The sequence below is a fragment of the Anarhichas minor genome, unplaced genomic scaffold (assembly GCF_050575085.1).
Source record: "Anarhichas minor isolate MPS153535 unplaced genomic scaffold, ASM5057508v1 ptg000010l, whole genome shotgun sequence".
NCBI lineage: Eukaryota > Metazoa > Chordata > Actinopteri > Perciformes > Anarhichadidae > Anarhichas > Anarhichas minor.
This window is the reverse complement of record NW_027466456.1, coordinates 1020711-1043497: the sequence shown is the minus strand read 5'-3', so window position 1 is coordinate 1043497 and position 22787 is coordinate 1020711. Positions and strand designations below refer to the sequence as shown.

General features: G+C 44.7%; 3 protein-coding genes across 4 annotated transcripts; 1 reads left to right on the top strand and 2 right to left on the bottom strand.

Moving 5' to 3' along the window:
- Positions 1 to 420: 420 nt before the first annotated feature.
- On the bottom strand, positions 421 to 5963 carry paics (phosphoribosylaminoimidazole carboxylase, phosphoribosylaminoimidazole succinocarboxamide synthetase). 2 transcript variants are annotated; one of them, XM_076087376.1, is made up of 10 exons: positions 5823 to 5963; positions 5538 to 5735; positions 4482 to 4660; positions 3611 to 3790; positions 3385 to 3498; positions 3210 to 3293; positions 1853 to 2033; positions 1616 to 1774; positions 1172 to 1361; positions 421 to 1063 (listed from the first exon to the last, which is right to left on the bottom strand). In XM_076087376.1, the coding sequence occupies exons 1-9, from the start codon at positions 5836 to 5838 to the stop codon at positions 1195 to 1197; spliced, it is 1278 nt and encodes a 425-aa protein (XP_075943491.1). In that variant the 5' UTR covers positions 5839 to 5963; the 3' UTR covers positions 421 to 1063; positions 1172 to 1194. The 2 variants fall into 2 exon arrangements, with proteins under 2 accessions (XP_075943491.1, XP_075943490.1); XM_076087375.1 differs by having other exon boundaries at positions 421 to 1361.
- A 109-nt stretch (positions 5964 to 6072) lies between these two features.
- Positions 6073 to 17734, top strand: ppat (phosphoribosyl pyrophosphate amidotransferase). The gene is made up of 11 exons (XM_076087374.1): positions 6073 to 6695; positions 11906 to 11972; positions 13089 to 13295; positions 14375 to 14487; positions 14574 to 14719; positions 14928 to 15000; positions 15094 to 15245; positions 15792 to 15919; positions 16012 to 16233; positions 16588 to 16708; positions 16804 to 17734. The coding sequence occupies exons 1-11, from the start codon at positions 6568 to 6570 to the stop codon at positions 16968 to 16970; spliced, it is 1524 nt and encodes a 507-aa protein (XP_075943489.1). The 5' UTR covers positions 6073 to 6567; the 3' UTR covers positions 16971 to 17734.
- A 23-nt stretch (positions 17735 to 17757) lies between these two features.
- Positions 17758 to 22648, bottom strand: LOC142946272 (uncharacterized). Its single transcript, XM_076087373.1, has 9 exons — positions 22587 to 22648; positions 22357 to 22420; positions 21670 to 21725; positions 21305 to 21338; positions 21189 to 21214; positions 21030 to 21105; positions 19148 to 20668; positions 18074 to 18107; positions 17758 to 17994 (listed from the first exon to the last, which is right to left on the bottom strand). Exons 1-9 carry the CDS (start codon positions 22632 to 22634, stop codon positions 17985 to 17987), a joined length of 1869 nt encoding a protein of 622 aa, XP_075943488.1. The 5' UTR covers positions 22635 to 22648; the 3' UTR covers positions 17758 to 17984.
- Between the last annotated feature and the right edge of the window lie 139 nt (positions 22649 to 22787).

Sequence of the window (22787 nt, the reverse complement as noted above, 5' to 3'; positions counted from 1 at the left end):
CGTGACCTCTGAGTCGGTAACTACGGCCCAGGGTAAAAATGGGAGGAGTTATACAGCCAGCAGCGAGTTAGCTTAGCTTAGCATAAAGACTGGACGCAGGGGGAAACAGCTAGCCGGGATCTGACCAAAGGTAACATTAAAAATGTATATATTTACCATTTTACATGGGGGTTGTGTGCCAGACAGGCAAGTCCCGAGTCAAGACTGAAAAGACCCGAGTCAGGACACAAGTCAAGTCACGAGACAAAACCCAAGTCTAGACAGGCAAGTCCCTAATCAAGACCAGACAGTCCAGTCCCGAGCCCTAAACTTTGAGTCAATGGAGTTTCGAGTCCTAAACAAGTCGTGATGCGCTCTTCAACGAATGTAACGGCATTTTAACAACAGTTATAATGTACAAAATTTCAAGAAAATCATGAATGCTTTTTAAAAATTGTATTTATTCGTTAAAACAAGTCTTAAAACAAAGAGTGAACTAAATCAAAAACAAGTAAACGTTCTGGGTATTAAGTGTCTTGCTGGGAATGAACAACGTTACCGTTAGTCGAGTCAGGAAATGAAGATTAGTGGCTCACTTTTCAAATCATTTTAACCTTTGGGTGAAGGTGTTAAGTATTGTTATGTCAAAAAGCTCAAGTCTAAGTGAAGTCAGAGTTAAGAGTCAAGTACTTGAAATACTTCAAGTCAAGTATTTTATGGTTCACACTCTATTCTAAGTCATGTGACTCTACACCTTCGATTGGACAGATAACCAGCTGTAGCATCACATCTTTAAAAAGGTTACAATCTTCTCTAACAAATAAGTGAATACCCCAAAATGTTTCATTATTGCTTTAGGTGATTAGTCATTTTATAATTTTGGAAGTTAGTGTGCAGAAACAGACGGCAGACATTCTGACTCGTGACCGCAGTAAAAGCACAAATGGAACTACATTCTGTCAGCGATGGCTCGGTGCCATTAAGTTTCCCCAATAAGCCACGACAGCGAGTCAGCCAGCGCGACACCAGGACACTGAATCACCTAAATGGAACGTTCTCCTGCCACGACGCGTCACAAAGGTCTCTAATGGGATGAAACAACCACAGAAGCTTTTGATTAGTTTCTATTTTTAATGGAATGATTTCCGTGTGTAGATTTTCATGGTAAAGAAAGACATTTGACGGAGCAGACCCCTGAACGGGTCCTGAGGCGCCTCAGATGCTGCAGGCCTGTAACTTCTGGTCGGCCAGCTTGAGAGACACCCAGGTGTTGAGCATGGAGGCCCTCAGCTTGCACCAAACCAGGTGATCGGTCAACCCGAAGATCTGCGCGGCAAACTGAGCAGCGGCCTCGGGGGAGAGGATCGTGGAGCAGCCGAGACCTGGACCACAACAAAGGAAAGGTTACGATACAATAATACGATTAGGGATCTCGCAGTTTAGTGGACCGTACCAGGCAGGAAGGTGAAGACTCAGTAATAACAGTTTTGTACTGCGGTACTGGCTGTGTGCGCGGATATTGTCTTGTATTGCACATTAATTAATTCCGTGGTCCTGGCCACACCTCTGATGGTGTAAAACCCACTTGGGGACCAACAATTAAAAATAAAAAAAAGACAGGAAGTGGTGCGCTTACCGCTTGGCATACGCAGGGAGGACCAGACGTCTTGTGCCCCCCAGTCTGGAGTAAGAGGCGGGCAGTTGATGACGGGATACGCCGTGTTTCCAGACATCACCGGGCCGAGGCCGTTACTCCGGCCGGCCACGGCCACAAACACGGTGGGTACGCCGTCACCTGACGGAAAACAAATATTAAGACACGATAGAGGGAACGAGATCCTCACGTTTGGTCTTTTTTAGAAACGATACACACCTTCATATTCGGCTTTGATGCGGAGCGTCTCATCCGGACCCTTGTGTGCCGAGGTGACTCTCAGGATGCAGGGGATCCCGTAGGAGGTGCAGGCCTTCCTGATTTGCTCACAGTGAGCCAGGTCCGAGGTGGAGCCCATCAAGACCACCACCCTGCCGCTGGCCTGGTGCTCCAGCAGCAGCTTGGGACGCAACACAGCACTCGTTAGCATTAAATGCAAGTCCCACTTAAAGCGAGGCTGTGCAACATTAGCTGAGCAGTGACCACACAATACCGTTGGTCATAACAGACCAAAAAAAATGTACCTTTGGCTAAGATACCTGCTCCACAGGTTTTTCTTTACATAGAAACTAACCTCGGTTTCTGAGAGGTGAAGCCAAGTGTGTTAAACCTGCATTCTCTCTAGTGTCCACCAGGGGGCGACTCCTCTGGTTGTATAGAAGTCTATGAGAAAATTACTCTACTTCTCTCTTGATTTATTACCTCAGTAAACATTGTAAACATGAGTTTATGGTCTCAATCTCTAGTTTCAAGTGTTCTTCAATACAGCATGATGTTCATTTAGTAACTTATGGTCCATTTAGAGTCAAACAGACCATAAAGCAGGGGATGCTTTAGGGCGGGGCTACACAGTGATTGACAGGTCTCTACCTGGTCTGGCAGTTGTCTTCCAACCTAAACCCTTTCTCATCGTGTTTTCAGTGCATGGACGTTAACTCTAAAAATGTTCAGCGTTTGGTCGTTCTTGGCTCCACCCTCTTGTGTCACAAAAACAAGATGGCGACGGGAAAAATCCATAGGAGACATCACGGTGACTACATTTACTTCTTATATACAGTCTATGGCAGAAAAGCAACATATCTCCTTAATTCAAACCTCTCCAGGTAACAAGTATCACTATTACACAACGTTTAACCAGGACGAGCTCCAAATCCACAAAACCAGCCTGAAAACGAAGAAAACCTAGTTGTCGGACCCTGGTCAGAACTGGACGATGCCACGCCATGATTGACCAGTGTGCATTCGAGGGCGGGCCTTAAGCGAAGGTTCAATTGAGAGTGCGTTGAATTTATGACTTTAAGAGAATAAAAAAAAAAAGTGCAGTTTCTTCTTTCAAGACTTGCATAGAGTCACTTTAAGGTTTGTAGAAACAGTCGAATGTAAAATCAATATATTATTTTTTTTAAATCCTTGAAGAAGGGACAACTAACAACTCTTGAATGAAGAGTTTAAGAAATCGATCAGACGGAGGCAACAAAGCTCAGATAAGTCAACAACGAACTGTGTGCGTCTGTTGAAACATGTTGATTAGAAGCAAACAAACGGCGGTCCAGATAACACAGAAGGTTCAGTGTACCTTGACCCTTTCAGAGACCCACTCAAAGTTCCTCTTCACTATCTGCATGGCCTCAGGGGTAACTTCCTTAAGATCGCGGTACACCTAGAAAAGAAGGGGGGGGGGGGGGGGGGACCGGTTATCTCAGCTTTTATAGTTATTCTTTAAGGGTCAGAGGCCAAAGAGAAGTCCTGACCTGCTTATCCTTCTGCTGGCTCCGGTCTCCAGCCGGCCACAGCCTCCACGAATCGTTGTCGATCACGTCAGCGAGGACGATCTCTTGAGTCTTCATGTTCACCCCAAACTCGATCTACAAAGCAGAGAAGACGATCCTTAATTGTGAAGCAGCTTAAAAGAGTCAAGTAGAAAAGAAGTGTTAAGGTATCGTGTTAACCAGCAGAGGGCGCCGCTGTGCCGCATACCTTCATATCCACCAGCGTGCAGTTCTGAGTGGCCCAGGACCTCTCCAGGATCTCAAAGATGGCCACAGTGCTGCGGTTCATGATGTCCACCTCGCACTGGCCGATGGTGAGCCCGGCCAGAGAGAACTTGGTCTCCAGCAGCTGCTCCTCGGACCACTGGGGGTCGTTGTTGGCGTCGTCCTGTCAGAAAGCAACAGATTTGCATAAAAGATGGAAGGGACATTTGGACTCTATTGAGTCAAGTTGCAGCACTTAAGGGTAACACCTATTTCCTGATGTCCAGTATAGAAGGAGAGGGCTGCAGCTGCTCAACGGGCTCCGGCCAACTCCTCACCGTCGATGTACGTCCACTAAAAGTGTTTGTTTTTGCCACCGACCCATCTCGTTCTAAAAATCTCTCGTCACATCCACGTTGTTGAAATCTGCTAAACATTCAGCCATGACGTTGAAAATCTTTTAGATAACAACAAGCTGTGCTTTATGTATTCCAACACAACAAACCGGCACTCCTCTCTGCAACTCTCACTTAAACTTCCACCATTATCTTTCGGCAACAAGTTGCCACTTGCTGGATTTGAGAAGGAGACTTCTCCTTGAGCACTGCTTGGGTAGAGACGATAACAAACAGACCGGATCAAGCGAAAGGTAAAGAGAAAGGTGTTAATTATCTGTAGGGTTCTTTCCATAATGTTGTCAGACACTTTAATAACAATCTGAGGCTGAACAAATACTTTTAGTGGACGTATGGACGGTGAGGAGTCTCCCCGAGCGAATAAATTGCAGCTTGTATTGAAAAATACAGAAGTTACCCTTTAAAGACTGATGAAACTTTAAAAAGGCAGTGGGGGGGGGGGGGGGGTCTCAGTCTCACTTTAAAGAACATCTCCATCTTGAGGGGGGAGAAGCGGTAGCCTTCCTTGACCCCTGGATTCCTCTTGAGGAAGGATCCGGTGGCCACTCTGCGACAAACCCACTCGATGGGAATCATCTCACAGCGGGCGGCGACGAACGCCGTGTCAGAGTGCTGCTTCACAAAGGCAGTCTTAATGCCTCGAAGACAAATAAAAGGGTAGATAATTACAAAGCAGCCTCAGACGTATTGCACAGCTCCACACTCAACATACCATCATTGAAAAACACAGCAGTACTTCAAATTGTCCACGTTATGTCCCTAAAGTTAAAAAGGTTGAATGTGGTTGGTTACGTTCTGGGGAATTAAGAGCGGCAAGGTTTGGTTTCATGTCACAAGACGGCCATGACTGCACTCACGAGCGGCATGCGGGTTACACTTATCCTAATTACTGTTAAATCAAAGAAAGGAGGAGAGTCACTTAGGGCCCTACATGTTAAACATGCACCACGCCCCCCCCCCCCCACACACACACAACATTACTGCGTCAGCTCTGCACGTGAGATCAGTGCGGAAGGGTTTGATAACAGCAGGGATCACTTGGAAAACAAAACTAATGATGAACGACTATTAAAAATTGTTACTGAATTTTGTCATAAAAAGGGTGGAAAAGTGGCAACACGATCATGAGTTCTCAGTGGAGCTGAAACAATGCATCAGTTGATGAAAACATTTAATTTCAAACTATTTTGTTTCAGCAATTTAAAATTTCAAAAAAAAAAAAAAATCTGTTTTTCAGCTTAAAAAATGTGAGAATTTGTTAGTTATTAAAATAAATCCTTCAGGTTTTTCACTGTTTGTCAGAGAAAACAAGCACGTGGGGTTTAACCTCTTAATAAGACCGGCAATTCAGTTTGTGTCTTTTATTGTTTTTTGGCTTTAACCCAAGTTGCTCAACATGTGGGAAAGTTGCCAGGGGGTGATGGAGTAACGTTGCAACACACCTGCACCTGGCAGAGTGACTCTCCAAACTGATCCACCAGCTAACATGATACCAACTGTTCCTTCAGCCCTCACCAGCCTCCTGCAGCAGCTTGAACACGCAGCTCGTGGTTCTGTTGGCAATGGCTGCCTTGCCCTCCATCTGGTCCTTCCTCACGGCGTTCCCAGCCGTGATCTGGTCCTTGGACTGGACCAGGACCAGTCCGGGCTGATCCGCGAGCTCGAAGATCTGCTTCGTCTTTCCCTCATTGAGCTTCTGTCCGATGTTTAGCTCTGGGGAAAACAACCCAAAATGACATTTGGGCACGTTTGCACATTCTACTTAAGTTAACTGCGCATTCATAGGTGCACTGACGGTACCTGGTGTGGAGGCCATGCTGCTGTTCTGCAACACGCGACGATCCTGAAACACAAAAAGTAAAAACTCAACTTCTTAAAGTTGCGAGATGAAGAGGCAGCAGGAGGCGTGCAGGCAGCCAGGAAGCAGAGGGAGGAAGTGAGAGTCTGTCTTACGTGCTCTGAGGACCAATCACATCTCTTAACTCACTCAGGCAACCAATCACAGCAGCGCATTAATTACCACGTGGTGGGGAGGGGGAGGAGAGAAGAGAGGAGACGCTTCAACTCCAATTATTGTCGAGGCTGAATAACTTCTGTGGAGTTTGTCCACTAAACTAAAGCCCCGTTTGTGTTTCTCTTTGGACAGGAACAAAAGATTGATTTAAAAACAAACGTAATCAATAGAAAACAATCCGGACTGATCGATTAATCGGATACAGGTTGAACTCCTCACCGTGGAAACACCACGTGTGTTTGGATTCATTTACGTGATATCAGTTTACGGCCTGTCTTCTGACTGTTGAAGCTTTTTTTTTGTTCCGGACTCGTGATTGCAACAATATCAGCTGAGTTTGTGTCGTTTTAAAACCACGTTTTGCACGCGGAGAGTCGACGCTTTTCGCTGCCCCCCCCCCCCCCTGCACAACGCGGTCAACAGTTGTCAGGTATACGCACGAGTCAGTTATCGCCCGGGGCAACGGAAGCACGTGTCCCCCGGCCTGTGTGTGTGTGTGTGTGTCTGTGGGGCTAACTGAGGACCGACGGGATGGAGTTCGAGGGGTCCGGTATCGGGGAGGAGTGCGGGGTGTTCGGCTGCGTGGCTGCAGGAGAGTGGCCCACACAGCTGGAGGTCGCTCAGGTGATGACGCTGGGGCTCGTGGCGATACAGCACAGGTGAGTTACGGAAAGGTGTGTGTGTGTGTGTGTGTGTGTGTTGTGTGTGCGCGCGCGCGTGTGTGTATTTTTCTACTTTGTCTGTTTACGTCTGTAGATTTCTCCTAAATTCACCAAAAGTTACCTTTACATAATGCCTCATTTGCATATTTAAACATAATATTTCAGAAAACTTGTAATACAATAAATACTCTTCTTAATGTGAGTGATGAAGTGGTGAAGTTTCATGGTGATATCTATGAGTTCATGTGTTCACCTGTAGAGTCTCTAAATGTCTGTAATGTAACTAAACGTCTCTTTAAAGGACGTTTCCTCTGAATGAGTTTGTTCTCAGACTCTGATGATAAATCTCCACTTCAGCAGCTCTTACATTCACCAAACTTCACTCTTTCATTCCTCTCTGTGTGCTGAAGGTTCACACATCACTCATTTATACTACATTATAGTACTAAAAATGTAACATTTATGTTTTTCATGTCTGATGACAGTATTTTCTGGTTTATGGAGTGATATAAAGAGATATCATAAATGTAAAAACCTTTGACTCTAATATGTCAACAAAGTGAAAATGATTTTGAACCTGCAGCTTTATCTAATGTTCAGATTTCTGTTTTAGAAATGTATGCAAATCAGCACATATTTGATGTTTTGCTTTTTTTTTGTTCTTGACTAAAACGATAAATTGATCGATTCTGTCGATCAGCTGACGGATTGATCGACTCGAGGATGGATGTATAATGTGAGTTTACAGCATCAGGTCTCTGCTGATGTGATGTTTCCTTCAGGTGAACTTGAGTTGCGTTGAACGTCTGTTGTGCTCAGGAGAGTTACCTCTGTCTCTGGGGACGGACTGCTGGAGGCGATGGAACACACTGAATTGATCTTCATTATGGGGATGTGATCCAGCTCCTCTTTACACCGGGCCTCCACCGCATCACTGCCAGAGTCCAGTCTTTTCACGGGCGTCTGGAGTGAGAGGTCTGGGGGGGGGGGGGGGACAATTTAAAATCTATTATCCGTACATTACCTCGACACTGTTATGTAAAAGTACACATTTTTGATCTTCGTGGACGAGGAGAGTTTCCTTCTCTTGAGGGTGGACGTCCTCATGGGTTGTGCCTCCTGTTAGCAGGAACAACCAGACCCTTAGACGTGATGTAATTACGCCATCATGGGACTCGGTGAGTCAGACATTAGAACGGCTTCAGTCCATCGAGGACATCATGTGACGCACAAAGTGATTTTAAAAGATGGACGTTTCAAACCTTGATCCGCAGCTTTCCTCTTTGTTCTCCTGTTTGCTGAATGGAGTTCTTCTCTCTTCACCTGAGGTTCAGAAGAGCCTGAAAGCAACACTCACAGTCACGGGCCGCTCTTTAAACAGATGAATATGAACGTATGTTCGGTGGTATTTATCGAGCTTTTGGAAAAGGTCGTTTGTTTCCCATTTAATTGAAGGATTTTCATGGATTAAGATTCAAAACTTTTTCTTTTATCTTTTTAAATATCCATATCTGAGATGTCTACTCCTCTCCCAGTACATGCTTTTTAAGAATAATAATATGAATACAGATTGGAATAACTTTCTACAGAAGAGATGGGCCTCCTTCACCAATATCTGAAGTGTTTTTGTTAGTTGTGTTCCTGAGAAAAGTCTCTTGTCTGATTCGTGACTGCAGATCTGTTCGTACCCGCGTTCTTATGATGATGAATCACATTGTCCTCGTGAAGTACAAGCGCTTGATAAATTGAAAGCCAGTTGATCACATATCATCAATAAGTGAAGATAAACGGCCCGCCGATCCACTTTAAGGGGCATGAGACTGCAGGGCCGTGTGCACACGCATGGATGTGAAAAGAGAAGTTGAGAGAATGAAGTAAAGATGAACGACCGAACGAAAGTCTGAAGAAGGTGAAGCACCGGACTCGTAGAAACGTAAGAAAAGACTTCAATAGTTCTGAAGTGAACGCCGACCCCACGTCCATATGTTAGTAGTGGATATAAAATAAGTGATGTGATCAATCGCTAATTATTGGATGCCGTGGTTCCCAATTAACATAACTGAAAGGGTAGTGTTTATTTATTTAAAATGATAAAAAACATTATTGTAATTGTTAAAATGTTTCTTAGCAGTTTAGGGGAACCGACCCTTTAAGGCACTGGTCCATTTTTAAACAAAGAAATAACACGTCTTCATTCAGACGAGTAAAAATAAACATTTATTTTACTACTTTGTCTGTTTGCGTCTGTAGATTTCTACTAAATTCACCAAAAGTTACCATTAGATAATGCCTCATTTGCATATTTAAACATTTAAAAAACTTGTAATAATTGTCTTAATGTCGGTAATGAACTGGTGAAGTTTCATGTTGAAATGTAACCTCTTCACCTTTAGTGTCTACCCTTTTAAAAAGCCAGGTATGTTGACATTTGGGAGATGATGAATTGGATTAAAGTGATGGAACATTTTAATTTGCTACATAATAATGAAGAGGTATAGAGTGAAAACAAAGCTGCACATGAATACATAATGACATTGGACTCACTCATTAATCTGTGCTGTTGATCCGAGTGAAGCTCCTGGACCGAATGCAGCCTCGGCTCTCCATTGTTTGTCGTAACGTTGAGGTTTGTGGACAAGACAGAATCAGAACTGCAAGTCCGGTCCTCCGTCGGTCCACTCATCGTTCTCACTGTGTTCGTCTGATCACGATCGTTCTCCTCGCGGCCCTCCAGCATCGTAAGTCTACCTGAGTCGGCGCGTTTGTCTGCAGCTCCCGTGTGGTACGGCGAGCCGTTAGTCGTGCGATTCATAATGGCGTCCACCTCGTCGTAGAACCTCATGAGGCGCCTCGGGTCGGCCTCGTCGCCCTTTCCTCTCTGCAGGGACCGGTAGAGGTACTTGAGGTTTTTGTACTTGGTGTGGCACTGCTTCCAGTCGCGTTCGATGCCTTGCTGCATCAACCTGTTGGAGATCTGGACGAAGATGTCCCTCTTCCTGGTCGAGCTCTCCAGCTGCCGGCACACGCGCTCTTCGGACCAGACTTGGATCAGCGCTCGTACCTCCTGGTCGCTCCAGTTGCGGCCCGTGTCCGACACCATGACCACGTGGAACTGCTCGGAGCTGGACGGGTCCGCGAGCGTCAGATGGGCATCTGGAGTGAAGAGAAATAGATTAAGAAAAGAAGAGATTACATGTGCTGCAAGCTGCACTCATGGATGGATTACTGAACGGGCCTACGCAGGCCCTTACCTACAAAATGTCACTCAAAGATACGTAACAGACAGGAAGACACATAAAACGACCGCAAAGAGACACAAATCAACTACAAAGAGACGCAAAATGACCATTAAAAACACCCAAAATGACCACAAAGAGGTTAAACATGCATGTCTGTGCTCAGCAGCCCATTGTCTCATCATCGGCCCATGACTGCTCTGGTTATTTATGCAGCGTACCTGTTCCTCTCCATTTGGCTTCCACGTCTCCATCCATATCGTAATCATCGCTGTTGTCATCTGAAAATAAAAAGAGAGAAATAGATTTCTCTTTCAGCCGTGAATACTGAACTAAAATATGCTCTGCAGACTGAAAACATACCATCATCAATTTCAATGACGACCTCGCTTTCTGAGGCCGGTGTCTGCAGCCTCCCCGCTCCCATCTCTCCGTCATACAGCCTCTTCTGCATCTCCGTGGTCCCGTTTTCCAGCCCCCGGTCCAGCAGAATGGCCTCCACCTCCTCAAAGAACTTCATGTACTTCCCGGGGCCCCCGGCGCCGCCTCCGACGGCGTGAGCGCTTTTAGCGGTCTTGTAGTCGTATTTCAAGTTCTTGTACTTAGTTCGACATTGTTTCCAGTTGCGCACCACCCCGAAGGTTCTTTGCATCTGCCGGGCCATCTCCTGGAAGATGGACTTGTTGCGCAGCGTGCACTTCAGGCGTTCTCGAATGCGCCGGTCGGCCCAGACGCACAGCAGCGCTCGCACCTCGTCGTCCGTCCAGTGGCGGCCGCCCTCCTCGGCCACGCTCGTGGTGTAAGGAAGAGCCCGGTGGATCAGACCCTTCATACCTACACACACACACACACACACACACACAGTTTTGTTTTTGGAATAAAGAACACAAGTTGGAGCTTGTGTTCTTTATTTGGCCGCTGGTCTTCCTGAGGTCCACACAAAGATGAAAACGATTAAAAACAAGTTCAAATCAAGTCAATAAGTAACAAAATGTTTTATTCTAATCTGACTTCAGACTGCGTTCACAATGTTTAGAGCAGGCAAAAGTTTTCTACTTCAGTCTGAGGCTTAAACCAGTTTGACTGACTTGTTTATCTCCTGCGCTGTCGGAGGATTAGATACTAACACAGTCGGATGTTGAAACCTTCCATTTACCTTCCTGCGTTGGGTTTGGGACTGAGGAAGAGTAGCTTCCTCTTTGATTGTCTCCCAACACCTCCTCCACCTCTTCCTCCTCCCAGCCCTCCACCGGCCTTCCATCCCCTCCTGGGCTGTAGTTTGCTGCTGCGTCTGTCTTCCTGGTCTGGAGTCCCAGGCTCCTGCACTTGGCCTGACACTCCCACCAGCCGCGCACAACGCTGAGCCTCCTCAGACGCTCTGAGATCGACTGGAACGCGGTCCTGCTGTCGGCGGCGCGCGGCGCTCCCACCTCCTCGTCCCACGCCGACACCAGAGCCAGCACCTCCTTCTCCCCCCACTGCCTCTCCGCCACCTCACTATCACCTCCTCTTTGTCTCTTTGCTCCTCTCTCCATGTTTTGAGCTGACCTGGAAACGCGTTTTTTTCTCTCTTTTTTTTTTTTCTTCTTCTCTCCCCAATCCCTCTGTCTCTGCCGCCCGGTTCCCTAGGCAACCAGGCGGTTAAGCCTGAAAGCAACGCCTCCATGCTGAATAGCAGCCTCACCACTGGCTTAAGCTGTGTGCCGAGGGGGCGGGGCCAGCGGTAATCTGAGAAGCAGCTTGGTATTTGGCTGAAAAACTGCAGCGAGGCGACTCTCCGTATATGTGGGAGCTCCACAGCAGAGAACCAGACGTTTCTGGTTTCTTTGCTTTTCTCTCTGCTCCAAACAAACCAGTTCAGTTTGCCTCGAGCGTGCAGAGAAGAGGCTGGGTTGTAAAAACACTCACTCCCCACTGATTTATATTCACACTGGTACAATTAACTTCCATGTGCTGTGTTTGTGTCCTCAGGGGTCAGGAGAGTGCTGGGATAGTCACCAGTAATGGAGCCAGTCCGCCCACATACGCAACCCACAAGGTAACGCTGGGCCGGACTGGAAGCCCCCCCCCCCCCCCTTTGTACAATTAGACTGAAGCTAAGTTTGAATACAGTCAAAATAGACTGACCTATATTTCCATAATGGTCGCTGTAAAGATCGTGACCTGGTCGTTCTCTCTACAACATAATGGCTGCATATTAATATTTAATTTTATAATTTGTGCAGATTAGTTGTTGTTTTTTGTGACCTAATTTTTATTGGTTTACCTTTTCATCCCCCCATTTTAACTATGGAGGTCTATAATGCATTATAAACAAACTTATAATTCGTTGTAGTCTAGAACTGTAAGATTATAGTTATAATCACTCATAATACTTTATAACAATAACACATTAGAAACCTTTTTTTAATGACTTATAAGGTCAAGTATACGTCTTCCTAATTGTCAATGTATTGTAATTCTCATAATGCATTATAATCTTTTTTATAATGCATTATAATCTGTTATAATGTGATTATAAGTGACTCAAAGTGTTCATTGTCTACAAAATAACATTAAATCTAATTATGCCATTAAGCAATTATAAAGTCTTCTGATGCTTGACCGTATAAGTCATTATAAAATGCTTTAAATGTGCTGCGGTTATTGTTATAAAGCATTACAAATATATACGAGGATACACTGCTAAAAGCAGAATATAACTTATAATAAGTAAGATTCTTTATTGCATTAGAGACGTTTAAATATTGAGTTGACATTGCATAACTAAGGTAATCAAATGTGCAGATACATTTACACTGTGACATGGAATGAAATATAAATAGTGTGAATAAGCACATTGTTGTGCTATGAATTAGCCCAAACTTTAAATTATAATTTGATTGCAGTTTACTATAAATCATTTTCCAACCTCCATTCCAACATCCTATGATCTTAATTATAATGTACGCCACTCTGTACCCCTTCACCCTCCCGTCTGTCAGTGTGACCCCCTCCTAACCCTCCACTGAGATACTACATCATAATTGGATCTTGTATATATTTCCCCATCTTCAACATTGATACAGATATTAACATATTGTGGGTTAATGTATACCCTAAATTTGTAAATTTTTGCAGATTGTGTAACTGAATTTTATTATTTCTTCTTTAGGGAATGGGATTAGTAAACACTGCTTTTGCACCCGAGGCTCTTCTGAAACTGCGCTACGGTAACCTCGGTATTTGTCACACTCGCTATTCAACCACTGGGATCTCGGAGCTGCAGAACTGCCAGCCCTTTGTGGTGGACACTCTGCATGGCCAGATCGCCGTGGCACACAATGGAGAGCTGGTTAACGCTCAAGCCCTGCGGAAAAAGGTGAGTGGATCCCGTTAACACACTGAGCCTGGTGCATGTCAATTGCTCCTCCTGGGTTTCACACTGTGCATAACATGTCTTTAATCTGTCTTGTGTGTGTGTGATAACTTTCTTCTATCAAAGACTAACTGAACCTCAGAGCTTTTAGGCTGATATGCCTCTGCCCTGAAAATTGAAAATAAGCCTCCAGAACATAAAAAAATGATGCCCTTGCGTCTGTTATGGTCACATCTTGTGTAACCAGTGTAGCATCGCAGCACAACAGTGAAGCTAAGCTATCAGCACATCACAGAATCTGGTCAATCAGAGTAAATGACTGATTATCTGATTATAGCAATGTGCTTTAAAAGTGTGTGCATGAAGCATTAAGTTGTTAAATTTTACTCCTTTAGCGGCTTGCTAGTTGGCTTGCTAGCTTGCTAATTCCACCATGCCTTTGTGCTAAAGTTAAAGATCAACAAAAAAGCACCACATGAACTGCTGGGTTTGGTCTACGCTACTTGAACATTTAGCAGGACTTTACTGTTTTTAAATTAGCATTCATGATAGCCGTTACCCTTTAAATTAGCCTCTGCTTATTGCTAACGCTAATGCTAATTGGTAGCATCCTGACTATTGTTATGGTTAGGTAGAGGACTGTAAAGGGTCTGTTATGGTGACAAAAACAGTATAAACATTTGTGAATTTGAGTTTGGGCTGGGAACAGTGTATGCTAGCCATTAGCATTAGCTATGTGTGTGCTAGTGATTAGCATAACCGATTCACAGGCTAATTTAAATAGTTATGGCTATTGTTACTTCTCAAAAACCTCCTTCCACAGTCTGTAGAGTCAGGAATGGTCACTATGCATGTTCATAGCATAATACGTGGAATACAAAGACTGCACTAACATGTCAAGATTCAGACCTGAATCCATCAACATTACTAAATACCCAAATACTGTACTGTATTATCAGGTTTTCAGATGAAAAAATAGCTTTGGGGGTTTAGTTGCTCTTTAAAGCATAAATAAAATATATGTACGGAAATTGTGATAATTTTCTATCTTGTGAATTCATGATTGTGAACGTGTTGTGCAGGTAATGCGCCACGGTGTGGGCCTCTCCACCAGCTCAGACAGCGAGCTCATCACCCAGCTGCTGGCACTGACTCCACCTATGGAGGAGCAGGACGCACCCAACTGGGTTGCCAGGTCAGTGTTATGACTGGACTCTGCATGAATAGATATTTAAAATTATTCTACACTATTTATATACCCTTTTTTTTTAAATATTGTAGAATAAAAAATCTGATGTCGGAGACGCCTACGTCGTACTCTCTGCTGGTGATGTTCAAAGACGTCGTCTACGCCGTGCGTGACCCTTACGGAAACCGTCCGCTCTGCATCGGACGCATCGTTCCCGTCTCTAAACTGCACAGTTCAGGTATTGTCAACGTGTTTGTTTTACATGTGACCGTCACATCAAAGACGTGTGTGTGCTTGGAAGACACCCCCCCCCCCCCCCCCCCCCGGACTTCTACTACTGATGAATACAAGAGCTTAAAGAGCATTTTCTTTTCTGTCAGAGGTCAGATCGGTAAACTGCTGGAGGATTAACGTCATTCTTTGTCTCCTTTTTATTTCCCGGTCAGGAGCCGGAGAGGAGGACACCGAGGGCTGGGTTGTGTCATCAGAGTCCTGCAGCTTCCAGTCCATCGGTGCCAAGTCAGTTTTAACCACATGAGTGACATGTTCTGCACTCTGAGTGAAGCATTGTGGGTATTGATTGGCCATTTTCACGTCCTTCCTGGTTCTCAGGTATTACAGAGAGGTCCTACCAGGAGAGATAGTCCAGATATCGAGGCACGGAGTCAAGTCTCTGAGTGTTGTCCCTCGTCCTCCGGGAGACCTCCCTGCATTCTGCATATTCGAATACGTCTACTTTGCCAGACCGGACTCTATTTTTGAAGGTTTTAAGCTTTGTTTGATCCTTAACTGTTTTGTCTTTCTTGTAGAATTATTAATAATAACTTTATTTGTATAGCACCTTTTGGAAAACAGAGTTTATAAAATGCTTTGACTGAAAGCAAGGCAACAGTACAATAAAACCATTCAGTACTATAAGAACAAACTAATAAAAAAGTTTTATATTATATTAAATAGATAACAATAATAGAGTAATGCAGTAAAAAGACGTCACATTAAAGCCAGCCAAAAATGTGTCTTCAGAAGACACTATATACGATACTAAGAGATTATTGATTCATTAATCCGTCTCTGCTCAGGCAGCCCAGGCACCTGTTTTTTAGTTTTGAGCCTCGACTTTGGAAGGGCTGCGAGCTGGCTCATAAGGCGTCAACATTTCTGTTATATATATATTTTGGGGCCAGACCCAGACGTGCTTTAAAAGTGATCAGTAAAATCAATTCTAAAACGAACAGGGAGCCGGTGGAGAGAAGCCAGGATTTGGGGGTGAAGGCGTTGCATGCTCAGTATTTGTCTCCACTGTTCCACAGGGCAGATGGTCTACACCGTGAGGCAACGCTGTGGTCGGCAGTTGGCCATCGAGGCTCCGACGGACGCGGACGTGGTCAGCACCGTGCCGGAGTCTGCAACTCCTGCTGCACTGGGCTACGCTCAGCAGGTCAGTCCACCAGCGCTGAAGAAAAGATGCAACACGCCGGCCGTCTGATGGAGCTCACACGCTTTTCCCCTTCTTCTTCTCCCCCCTCGTAGTCCGGGCTGCCGTACATAGAGGTTCTGTGTAAGAACCGCTACGTCGGGAGAACGTTCATTCAGCCAAATACCCGCTTGAGGCAGCTGGGTGTCGCCAAGAAGTTCGGGGCTTTGACCGACAACTTTGCCGGGAAACGTGTTGTGCTGGTCGACGACTCCATCGTCAGAGGCAACACCATCTCTCCCATTATTAAGCTGCTGAAGGAAGCCGGGGCGACCGAGGTTTGTTAAGGATGTTGAATACTCTTGTATATGAGGCGACATGACACAATGTTTTAATAGTGGTCCTAACTCAACCCTCAGAAGATCATTTTGGTTCCCAAGATGACAAAGAAAAACACTCATATTACACAAAATGATATGTACTTCCTGCTCATGTTTATGTTTTTGTCTAATATAATAACAGGTTGAACTGTAATACAGTTCATAATACAGATTTACATTCGTGGGCTTTAGGCTCAGTCACCATCGTGTTACTTCCTTTGTGACTTAAGCAGAATTGTATTTAAATGAAAATCTTCAGATTTGCCACGTAAAAGAGAATAAGTATTCTGACCTGTACTTCCTCGTGGACAGGTCCACATCAGGGTCGCCTCTCCCCCGATCAGGTACCCGTGTTACATGGGCATCAACATCCCCACCAAGGAGGAGCTCATCGCCAACAGGCCGGAGTTTCAGGACATTGCTGGATACATCGGTAAGTACTAATACAGCGAATAGCAGCATTCTTTGACAAACTTCTTATATCAGAACAAAATGATGCAGTTCTTGTCTTCACTGCATGTCGTGCAGGTGCAGCCAGTGTGAAGTATCTGACCGTGGAGGGCCTGGTGTCGGCCGTTCAGGAGGGCATCGCCTCCCTCCAGCAGAGCGACGAGATGATCAGCTCCAGCAGCAAGAGAGTGGGCCACTGCACCGCCTGTCTGACCGGGAAATACCCGGTGGAGCTGGAGTGGTAACGCCACCACCAGCCACACGCTACAGTTTACTGCGAGCTCCCACATCCAATGAAATGTTCTGTGTAGACTGGGGAGGAAGTGGTCGACCATTTGAATACTGTCATCAGAGACTCTTAAGAGATGTGTTCAATACATACAGCAGATGTTCTCTACAGAGGAACGTCATCCTGCTGGTAGTAGTGATGTTCTGTAGTGTGTGTGTATGTATGAGGTTCTCCTCCACAGTCAGGGTTCTACTACAGTAGATGAGTTCATAGAAACAGACAGGAGAACCAGCACGGGAGCAAAGTAATGTTCTGCTGTGGACTAATTCTAGACTCCTAACAGAATGTCTATCAGTTTAAGTGAATGTAACAAGAACCCTGACTGTGGAGGAGAACCTCATACAGACACTGTCTCTTTAAGTTGGAAATATTACATTTCATAACCAGTATTGGTCTGTTTACTACATCCTGATGTCACTACGGTGTGATCACAGGTGCACACGTCTCACCACACTGATGCCTTGGTTTGTTTTTTAGAGTTACTTTGTAAATGTATTATCAGAAAGGTTCACATTCGCAGCCTTACATAGAATTTATTATGTCAGAAAAGCGCACAAGGCTCGTGACCAAAACGTATCACGTTTTATTACTTTTCTACCTAAAATGAACCTTTAGGCTCTTTAGTTACGTTGTTGGATGTTTTGTTTTCTTAACTTTAAAAACATGCATGAATATAATGAAGAGGTTAAATAATAAACCGAATAATTGCAATGAAAACAAGGACTTCATTTTTTTTTTTTCTCGTCATTTTTATTATTATAATAAACAGATAAAAATAAAATCATGAGGCAGTATGTACGTAGATAATGATGCACCATCGTAAAAAGGTTTGAGCTAGAAAATATACAAGAGAATGAACCAAACGAATGGTGTTGACACAGTGAGATACACATTAGGACGGACCGCTGAGAGAAGAAGCTTCTCACTGGCGTTAGTTTTCCTTCTGTGGACACGCAGATTAAATCCCTCTTCACCATTTTCTGAAGAAGAGAAGGAGATTATTAAAACACATTAATACTCAGGGGTCAGAAATCAAACATCAGAATTCATTATAATCACCTCGGGGAGAATCTTCTGCTCTCCAGTGAACTTCCTGTTGAATGAAGCAGAACGAGTAAAGGAAACTGATTAAAAGAACAATTACACAAACTGCTCAGAGGAACACTTCGTATATCAGTTACTCACACCGTGCTGCCTTGAATCCTTAAATAAAACGGATGTTCTTGCATGCCTCTACGGCGAATGATGAATCCAAAGAACGAAGGAAAGAACGAGGGCCACGTTTAACACCAAAACATCCGTCTCACACAACTCATTTATCCAGTTGTATGCTCACTACTTACCAAAATAAATGCATCCTGGCTAACACTTTACTGTTTATACAGACTCAGTGTGTAGCACTTTAGGGGGGGATCTATTGGCAGCAATGGAATTTAAAATTCATATCCATGTTTTCATCAGTGTAGAATCACCTGAAACTAACTGTTGTGTTTTAGCTTAGAATGAGACCTTCATGTCGACATAGGGAGCCGGTCCTCTTCAGAGTCCGCCATATTTCTATGGTAGCCCAGAATGGACAAACTAAACACTGGCTCTAGAGAGAAACTTTCACGTTTTTAGTTATCTGAAGGCCACCGTAGTTAGTCAACTAATCAATCATTTTACCGCAAGCCGCTGTCTGACTTCTTTCTCCTAAAGTAGTAGTATATATTATTATGGTATGGATGACTTCTGAGCGAGGCCAACGGTGTTCCAATCGGTGGCTCTTGTTACCGTCTTAGAAAGAGAGGAGTGAGCGGACGAGTATTCAGTTGGTTGCCACCAAATCCTGCACACTGTCCCTTTAAATAGTCAGGTGTTTGTGAAGCAGTGAGCATAAGATGGATGAATAACACTCGGATAAGCTGCACGAGTTGTGTGAGAGTTCGTAAACAGATGTTTTGATATAGTTTTGCCTCCATTAAAGAGGCATGCGAGAAGAGTTTTCTTCTAGAACTCTCACGGTAACATGTGGTGAGTAACCAATATAAAAAAGATCATTCTGGGGTAGAAGTATTCCTTTCATTTAAACAGCAGACAGGACATGAATAAAGGCTCCTGGAGCATAATACGATGTTTAGAGAGGAGGCTCACCCATTCCAGAAAAATCAGCAGCAGACACGTGGCTTCTCCGACTCATCCAGGTTTCCTGATGTGCATCTGCTGAGCGCTGCTGCGCGCTGAGTCTTTGCAACATGCTGGGTTTCCTGGAGCTGTAGGAGAGGCCGTACTCAGACGGAGAGAGACAGCGCCTCAGCATCTCTTTGCCATGGCGTTTGGACCCCGGTGAGGACGGGCAGCGCTCGTCTCTGTAGCGTTTGGACTGCGGGTGGCCGTCCCAGTCCAGCTCCCTGTGGCGTTTCCTCAGGAGGGAGCGGTGGGGCGACAGGGCGAGAGCTGCCAGGGCCGAGGAAGAAGAAGACAGGACTCTGCTGGCCTCAGAGCTTTTAGCACAGAGGCGGCAGTGGAGCCCGTTGAAGAAAGAGGATTTGCTCTGGCACACAAACTTGTGGTAGAGCTTCAGAAAGTCCTCGTCGAGCTTCTTCGGAGAGTACGAGACACGGAACGACGGCAGGGAGGAGTCAAAGGAAAGGTGCCGCCGGAGCCCGTGGCGACCTTCGGCTGCTGCTGCTGCCGACTGAGGCGAACGCAGCTGTGGGTGGAGGGAGTGATGGGAGTCTTGAGGGTGAAGCATCCTCAGTGGCACAGCCGGCTTCTGTGGAGGGGTGGAGATCGATCTGGGCTTCGAAGGCTCTCTGGAGAAGCTTTCCCCAGAATACGTTCTCGGGCTTCTGGAGAAGCCATGAGGAGAGCTACTGAGGCTGGTCATCATCCTTGCATGTGAGGGACTCTGCCTGACCGGGGAGCCGTAGATGTCTGGTCTTTCTCTGACGGTTTCCGATGCATACGTGGAGCAGCGATCAGCCTGCAGCGAGTGTGCGTTGAGCGAAAGCCTCCTGGACCTGAGAGACAGGTCTATGGGTCCTTTCGTGGCGGGATGGCAGGGTCGCGAGGGACTGAAGGTGCATGTGGAGGGCTGCTCTCCCAGCCGGGATGCTTCAGACACCGTGAAGGTCTCATTCAGCGAGCTCTCTCTTGTCATGAAGGTCTCAGAGGGACCGGATAAGTCCATCACGAGGACCGGCTGGTGCTGCTCCCTACGCGTCCTCCGAGGAGACTGCTGCTGCACGTTGTTGCCCGTCCTCAACGGAGACCGAGATGTAGTCTCAGTCCCCATGAACTGCCGTTTCACAGGGCTGTTTCTGCTCTCCTCTAACAGCGTCTGGCTGGTTTCCTTTTCTGGATTTCTGCCGGCGTGTCTCAGCGTGACGACGAAGGTGTTGCCGAGGTTGCTTCTGCCCGACTGCTGTCGCCATCGGCGGTACCTCCTCAGCACTGAGTCGGCGGCCTCTGAGACATTCTGCCGACGCCACGCCCGTCCTATCCGGCTGATCATGTCGGGGTAGAGCTCCAACAGAGAGCTGCCGTGACTCCTCAGGCTCATCTCCAGCACCTCGTCTCCGTCCTCAGGCTGGACCTCCGTCTCAGAGACGTTCCTCTGACTCTCATCCAATGAGCTCACGGTGAGGCCGGTCGAGTCGTTTGTAGACATCCCTGTAGGACGCAACAGGGGAGAAGAACGTCACATACAGTTCTTTTCTTCACATTTTCCATTTTAAAATTCCATTCTTCTACAACCTTCTCTCTCTGGTGATTGTTCAGATCATATTTGACATCTAGGTATAAATAGCTGGATGTTTATGAGCTCTTTTAAATTGATGACCACCAAACACACACAAATTCAATGCTTAGCATGTAATTCAAGCTTCTTTGTCAGGTAAATTTAAATAACTGTAAATCTTCAAGCCCTCCAGTAACAGAAGAGATGTTTTCCAAACAGCTCCTGGACACTTTATATTTTACATTTCTGCCATGTTGTGTTGAAAAGTTTTGCCTGTTGCTTTCTTGCTCTTACCGTCGTCCTGCTCAGACAACTGTGTGGTGGAAACACAAGTGTGATCAGCTCCGCCATCTTGATACGAGAAGTCCAACTGTTGAAAACAAACCACGATGACTTCACGATGTGCTGGATATTATACACACGGAACTGTTGAAGTGAATTCCGTGCATTTACCTGAGAGTCTCTTGTAACGTCCTGGGCTGTGGTGGAAGAAATGTCAAAGGAATAATAAATATACAATTCATGAACAATTCAGTTGCTATTCGTGTATTTGGTTTGTGGAGACTTACCTCTTATTGACTCCTCTCTTAAATCTGTCAGGCTCTGAGGAGACGACAAGTGTTTGATTATAATCGCTGAACACATATTTAATATCTAAATCCACTGAGGACTCGCAGCCCATAAAACTTCTTGATTAATCAGTGAGGGTGGGAAAAAAAATCTAAATGAGATTTAAGATTCTGAATCGATTCACAACTTTTAAAAATCAATGTTTAAACGAAGGAATTTGGATATTGACGGACAGTAATCCGACATGAAATGTGTGAGTCTGATTTGTTGTTGACAATTGTTCGATAGATTCACACCTTTATAAATTATGTTATTGTGTTTTGTGTCATAAGTGGCTGCAGTATTTGTTCATCTCGACCCAAACCTTTGATTCCAGTTTGCTGATCTCTGCTTTCGACAGAATCATGTAGCGTTCAAGAGCTTCATCATGAAAAGAGTCGAGAGCGAAAGAAACACAATGAGAACACATGACAACCGCAGACATGGAGACAAATCACTGACTGGTTAGTTTAACCAAAAGAAAAACTTACAGCTGCAACTTTATTGTAACATAATGTAATTATTGATTAATCAGTAAAATGTCTTGATTGATAATTTAGAATAAAAAGTTGAAAAACTTAAGGGACTTATTTAAAGGGGACAACCAAAATAAAAATAAAAAAAAATCTATTTTACTAGCATTATATACACAACAGCTAACAATAAATCAATTATTAAAAGTGCTACTTAATATACTGTTGATTGACTAATCGGTGGATCAAATGATTAATTCAGCAATATGCTCACACATTGATGATTTAAACTAACTTATACTACAGTTATTATCAGTCAGGAAATATTGTATAAATTCAAACAAATTGAGTGATTACTCGATAAATAAAATAAAATGTAATAAGCCTTAGTTGCAGCCCTAATCTCTTAAATTATATGTGCATTAGCTAATTCCTTTTGGCAAATTGTTAACAAGGACCGAAATATATTACTACTACACATCCTAAAGAGAGTAACGTTACTGTAACGTTACCGTTTAACGGTGCGTTAAGTTACTTACTTTGTGTTGTTGTGCTGTCGAGGTCCACCTCCACTCCTCCATCTTGGTACTGAAGCTTTGAATACTGTAGTAAACAAAAACAGACGTGACGTTAAAGCAAACAGCTTCAGAGTTCATCTTTAAAGTGAATTCAAGCTAACGGTAGCTACGCTAAGTTACTCCACTAACGTTAACGTACGTGCTAACGGTAGCACAACAACCGTTAAACCCGTTAGCCTCATTGAACACACCTTGTCTATGATTCGTTCCATTGAGCTTTTGTAGTTGAAACTATTCATATATAGTCGTGTCTTTAAAACGTCGTCCATGTTGCCTATAAAAGTACGTTTATTTAATAGAGTAGTAGCAGCAGGCTACTTGTTCGAAAACAAATGGCGCTCTTTAGGTTTAAAATTGTTTCTCGGGACCGATGATTGGACAGGGTGGCCTTC